The 6,036-nt window shown below is 57.4% G+C and overlaps 2 protein-coding genes across 3 annotated transcripts in view; one reads left to right on the forward strand and one right to left on the reverse strand.

Moving 5' to 3' along the window:
- Positions 1-4,695, reverse strand: part of STKLD1 (serine/threonine kinase like domain containing 1) — a 20,609-nt gene extending 15,914 nt beyond the window's left edge. Inside the window, exons 1-3 of the mRNA XM_029203496.1 lie at positions 4,575-4,695; positions 4,169-4,230; positions 2,403-2,489 (exon numbers count right to left, since the gene is read on the reverse strand). Coding sequence (XP_029059329.1) covers positions 2,403-2,489; positions 4,169-4,230; positions 4,575-4,695 — 270 coding nt within the window. The remainder of the gene's footprint in view (positions 1-2,402; positions 2,490-4,168; positions 4,231-4,574) is intronic.
- The window catches only part of SURF4 (surfeit 4), an 11,291-nt gene continuing 9,823 nt past the window's right edge, over positions 4,569-6,036 (forward strand). The window contains exon 1 of one of the 2 annotated variants that reach the window (XM_029203402.1): positions 4,569-4,741. In XM_029203402.1, coding sequence (XP_029059235.1) covers positions 4,694-4,741 — 48 coding nt within the window. In that variant the 5' untranslated portion in view covers positions 4,569-4,693. The remainder of the gene's footprint in view (positions 4,742-6,036) is intronic. The other variant, XM_029203403.1, reaches the window with a different exon arrangement.

The following is a 6,036-nucleotide window of genomic DNA, read 5'->3' on the forward strand; positions in this document are numbered from 1 at the left end:
CACCACCACCACCACCACCACCACCATCACTGTCACCACCACCACCACCATCACCATCACCACCACCATCACCATCACCATCACCATTATCAGCACCACTATCACCATCCCCATCATTATTCACCAGGGCTCCAGGCGCCTATATCCATGCCCCATCACATGCCACCAGATAGGGCCTGGAGATGTTCCTAAGGAAGGGATCCAAAAATCCTCTGAGCCATGAGATCACCTTTGCCCCTATTGCAAGGATAAGTTTAGGATCACATAAAGTAAACTCCAAGGAATCGTTAGAGGATCCATTTTCAGACCATCTTGAAAGCAGGGGAGAAAACAATGTGTTGCCCCCAGAGCCAAAGAGCTCTGCTCTGGCTCGCGAAGTATCAGCCCCGTCGCTGTATTCCTCATCCGCATTGGGAGGCTTGTCCCTGTCACTGAATGTGGGCGGTGGGGAACGCGTGGAGAGGGGGAGAGGGTGGTGGTCAGGGCAGCACCGAACTTTGAGTCTGCAACACACTTGGTGGCAAAGACTGTGGGTTCATACTGTCACCGCATCTTACCAGATCCTTACCCAGAACTTTTGCGTATAAGATTTACAAATGAAAAACTCTTGTAACTAGGGTGATCGTAAATGAAAATGCAGTTACTGGATGATTCCCCAATCCACGTAAAGACCCCAGATGCAGCGGCACCATGCATCCCTTCCTTCTGTTCCAGGGGCTCGCGCTGAAGTCATTTTGGCCAAAAACATACTGAAAGCCTTCAAATTACCACCTCTTTTGACCTAGAAATCCCACCCCTAGGAATTTATCCCAAGGAAATCATGGATCTTCAAAAAAATTAGCTATAAGGTTGTTTATCAGAGTTGCTTATACAGAGTGAAAAATCGAGAACAAGCTAAGCCCTTATCGCCCTGAGTGGATGGGTTGGGTCAGTCATGGCACATCAAGCAGGGGGGTCCATACGGCCACCAGAGCCAGGGAAGGAGGAAGATGCGTCAGCAGTACCAACAACATTTGCCATACACTCAGTGGGGAAAAGCACATTATCAAGTTCAGCACCATTCTTTTGTCTTGTTTTGTTTTGCGATACGCGGGCCTCTCACTGTTGCGGCCTCCCCCGTTGCGGAGCACAGGCTCCGGACGCGCAGGCTCAGCGGCCATGGCTCACGGGCCCAGCCGCTCCACGGCATGTGGGATCCTCCCGGACCGGGGCACGAACCCGTGTCCCCTGCATCGGCAGGCGGACTCTCAACCACTGCGCCACCAGGGAAGCCCCATTCTTTTTTTAATATTTATTTATTTATTTATTGGGATCTTAGTTGCGGCACGCGGGATCTTCATTGCCGCGTGCGGAATCTTTAGTTGCAGCATGCGGGATCTAGTTCCCTGACCAGGGATCAAACCCGGGGCCCCTGCACTGGGAGTGCAGAGTCTTAGCCACTGGGCCACCGAGGCAGTCCCAGCACCATTCTTGTAAAAAACCAAGAATTTTACAAATGCTTACCAAACAACCCTGAAAGGATATACAACCCCCCTCCTCCATTTTGTTTAGAAAGATTGACTGACTTTTAAAAAAGCTCCTTGGGATTGACATATACATTAATATGTATAAAATGGATAACTAATAACCTGCTGTATAAAAAAATAAATAAAATAAAATTCAAAAAAAAGAATAAAGCTCCTTGATGGTGAAAGCAGTCATCCACCCTGCCCCATGGGCCCGTGAGACAACGGGGCAACCCCACAGCCAGCCAGCGATGGAGTAGGAGGCCGGTAAGGACTTCCAGCCCTGCTGCCTCGGGGCTGAGCTGCTGCACAGACAGGAGGCCTGGCCGGGTGGAAGGGCGCCCGCAGCGGCCACCAACAAAGCTCTTCCCTAGACCCTCCATTCATCTGGACTACCTGGTCTTGCACACGCTAAGGGCTGTCCTCCTACAGGTGTGCACTCCACCCGGCCGTGCCAGCCCTGGTGAGGAGGTGAAGGAAGGGCCCGGGGTCAGCGTTCTGTCCTTAAACCTGTGTGACCTTGGGCAAGTCCCTGGCCACCCCCTCCAGCCTCCCTATCCTTGGCTGTAAAGCGGGGTCATCAGTCCCGCTTTGCTGAGGTGGCGGGAGATGAAAGATGATGCTGATGCCGGGCACGATGTCCGCGTAAATGGTGGGTATGGTTGCTGGTGGAGTGAACGTGAGCATTCCTTCTCCATCAAGGTGAGAGAGGTGAGTCAGCGGGGAAGTCCGAGGAGCCTCATGTCACCCCCCCATCCCCGTCTATCCGCCCCCCTCCCCCAGCCCGCTGGATCTTCCTTCGTGACTGCTGGCGGAGAGGAACCCGCTGTCACATCGCCTTTCTCTAACGTGTTTGGGGAGCCAGCCCCACTGGGTGCCACAGGCATGGCCTCTTACCTGCTTTATCACGTGCTTTACTTTGGTTTTTGTCTCCTCCACCAGAAGGTTCACCCCCAAGGCCCCAGGATTCAGCCAGTCCAAAATCTACCAGCAAAAGAGAAGCTTTCAGGAAAGCGTACACGTCTTTCCACTTTCCAAAGTGTGTGCCCACCTCCGGTGTCTTTTCCGGTCCTCCTAACTAATTTCCCTCGTGGGCTGGCAAACAAGGAAATGGCCCAGAATGCTTTGGAGGCCTGTGAAGGCAGAACCCGAGCCCATCTCTTTGAGGTCGATTCTGGGGCTCTGTCCACCACCCCACACCCCTTCTCCAGTCTGTGGTGAGGACCCGCAAGGCATCCAAGCACCAGCACCTCCCTGGGGCAGAGGGTTTCTTCACTCTCTCTAGCCCCCTAGGATCCCAGCTTCCAGCATCCACCTCCAAACTGGGCATCCAAACAAGAAAGTAACTGGTCCATAATTGGTGCAGTCATAGTCACAGCCATGTGTGTGCCTGGCACATGCCAAGCACTTTACAGCCACCCATGCAGTCGGTGCTGTTGCTATCTCCTTGTTTACACTGGAGGAAACTGAGGCACAGGGAGCAGGGTCCTTGCCTGAGGCTACAACACTAATAACTGAGAGGGCTGGGAGTCGACTGGAACTCTGGGGTCTGACTCCAGAGCTGGCGCATCGAGCCAGACCTGCAGAGAGATGGCCGCCATGCCAGAACTCTGCGCAAGGAGGCTGAGGGATAGGTGAGCGTGGATGATGGGATTACAGTCATCAGAGGATGGGGAGAAGGGGGCAGGATGCCGAGGAGGGCACATAGGGGGTAGAGCCCCGTGTCTAAGGATTCTCAGGGTTCAGAAAAGTTTCAGGATTCTGTAATCCAGCCCGTGTGGCAGCCTGAATCCTGCTCAGGGAATAACAGGGGCGTTGTGCTGAGCCGCTTACGCTAGTGTAAGAATGCACACTTAAGCATTCTTAGGGGGCAAATTAAACAGTAAAATGCACCCCTGTCTTCGGATCAAGTCTTTCCCCCGCCGCCTTTAAAAGTAACTACTTTTAAAATTCTCTGGTCACCCAGAAGCTCACCGGCTTTACCACTGGCTGACACCCCACAGTCTCCCACACAAAGGGGATTCTCACAAAGTGAGAAAAATCTAACCGACCGATTATCATCAAATTGATGAATTTTTTACAGAGACTGACTAACAGTTAAAAAAATTGACATCTTATGCATTTAAACATTCATTTGCAGCTTTCCTTTTGTTCTGTGAATTTTTCACGTCCTAAACATTTTCACAGGCCCTGGAAAAGGCCCGAGTTCCCCCAGCGAGGGACTACTGATGGGGTGTTTTAGGAGTTTGGGGGCGTCTGATTATGAATTCTGAACGTTCTAGGGTGTCCTGTCTCTATGGGCCGAAGCACATGGACCCATGGGTGAAAAGGATGAAGGTGTCCTCCATCCTCCCATATTCAGACTGGAGAGGCCTTAATTTCATCCACCATTTTAGAAAGGGGGAAACCCAGGCCCAGAGGGGCAAAGGGCACCCCGGAGGTCACGTCTGGAGGTACTGGAGGTCACCCTATGAGCTAGAGGCAGATACTGGCCGCAATCACGGGCCCCTTGCCTCCCTGGGGTCGGACCTGGCCCCTGGCCCCTCGTGACCGTTAAACCGGTAGGGGGCCAGGGGTGGCGGCCGGAGATCCAGGTCCTGGGCTCGCCCCTGACCGTCGGCCCCTCGTCGCCCCCGCCTCCCCACCAGCGGACAACTCGGCACCTGGTACTTTTCCATTGTGTCTTGCGGGGAGACTCCCGGCCTCCCTGTCCCACCACTGGGCGCTGGGGCGCACCGCTAGCCCCAGCCGAGTCGGACCCTGAACTGAGCATGCTCAGTCTGGACCGCGTCCGGTGAGCGCCCATCCCCCACCCTGGGGGCGCCCTTCGGCCCCGGGTGCTGGCCTGATCCGGGGACCCTCCCTGCCCGAACAGTGTCACAGTGTCCGCTGGGGCACCCGCGCGTCTCCAGCAGGCCGGCCCTCAGGGAGGAGCGGGCGGAGCCTCGAGCGGGGGGGCGGGGCCTCAAGTGCGGTGGGCGGGGCCTGAGCGCGGCGGGCGGCGCGCGGCCCCTTTAAGGCGCGGCCGGGGCGGGCCCCGCGGCGCGGCCCCTTTAAGGCTTGGCCTACGTGGCAGCCGCTGGAGCCGCGGACGAGGAGCGAGGCCGCAGCGGGCGCGGGCGCGGGCGCCGACGGGCCGAGCGCCGAGGGAACGAGCGAGCGAGCTAGCCGAGCCTCCCGCCGCCGCCATGGGCCAGAACGACCTGATGGGCACGGCCGAGGACTTCGCAGACCAGGTGCGGCCTGCGGGCTCGGCCGGCCCCTCCCCCGGGCCTCCCGCCCGGAGCCTCCTCCCCCGGCCCCCCTCGGCCCCCTCTCCTGGATTCCCCCCGGGGACCCCGCCCGGCCCGCCTGCACCCCCCGGGCCCGGCCCCGAGACCCCGGCCGCCCCCAGAGCCGGCCCCCGGCCCGCAGGGCCGCCCCGAGGCCTGGGCCGTGCCCTCACTCCTGATCCCACCGGAGGGATCGCGCCCCCTCCCCCAACCAGGGCCCTCCCTCCTGGGCTCGCCGCCCGTCCCGGCCGGGGGCACCCCCAAACCCGGCCTCCGGGCCCAGCCTGCCCTTGCGCCGCCCCCCCACCCGGGTTCTGGGTGTGTTCCCGGGCCCCTGCTTCGGCGCCCAGCTCGGTGGGCCCGTCCTCCCCAGCCCGGCCCGGGCCATCCTAGAAGCCGAGGGGTGTCAGCGGCTGCCTCCCCGGCTCCGGAGAAGGGGCCCGAGGCCCCGGGGTGCGTGGGGCGCGTCCTCTGCATTCTACACTGTCGGGTGGTCCCTGCACGCTTTTCCTTTTACTGGGCGCTCTTCGGGGGCGGGCTGGGGAGCTGATCCTGAACGGGGGTTGGTCAGGCTGGAGGCCTGGGGTCCTCCCAGAGGAAAGGGGGCGCCCTGGTATGCACCCCACTGCAGAAAGCCACAGTACTTGTTTTCTCTTTCCCAGATGTGTTGGGTTCCTGGGGTCCCTTTGACCCTTCCCTGCGTTTTCCTTCCCTGTTTGGACTCTGACCTGAGACTGAAATGAATGGGTATCTATCTGTCTGTACACAAACCTGGGAGGAGGGGAAGCCTACCTTCCTGTTTTTCCCCTTCCAAGGGTGTACAGGTGGCCTTCCTAGCTACAGGGAAGCCCTTGAAACAGGCCCTTGAGTCACCATTAAAGGTGTTCAAAAACTAGATGGACAGAACCAGATCCTGGAAAGGGGAAAGGACACAGTTTCCACCCTCTCTCTCTACCAAGCTTGGTCCAAAGAACATGGTGGTGATTATTCAGTTGTGTACGTTTTACTTCTAAAAGTATCCCGTTATGTCTACAGACGAACAGCCCCATCTCTGCCGGAAGATCCATGTCTGGCCCAACTGTCATTCTTTCTTTGGTTCACTTAATGTGTGTGTGGCTTTGCCAGAGTTAAGAGTAGTGAGGTTAAATTTTTTATTTTTATGGGGGTGGTATTAATTCATCATACTCTGAGGCTGGGCTTCTTGGAGGGTGTGTGTGTGTGTGTGTGTGTGTGTGTGTGTGTGTGTGTGTGTGTGTGTG

Source organism: Monodon monoceros, unplaced genomic scaffold (genome assembly GCF_005190385.1).
Source record: "Monodon monoceros isolate NGI ecotype Baffin Bay Population unplaced genomic scaffold, NGI_Narwhal_1 Super_Scaffold_5, whole genome shotgun sequence".
NCBI lineage: Eukaryota > Metazoa > Chordata > Mammalia > Artiodactyla > Monodontidae > Monodon > Monodon monoceros.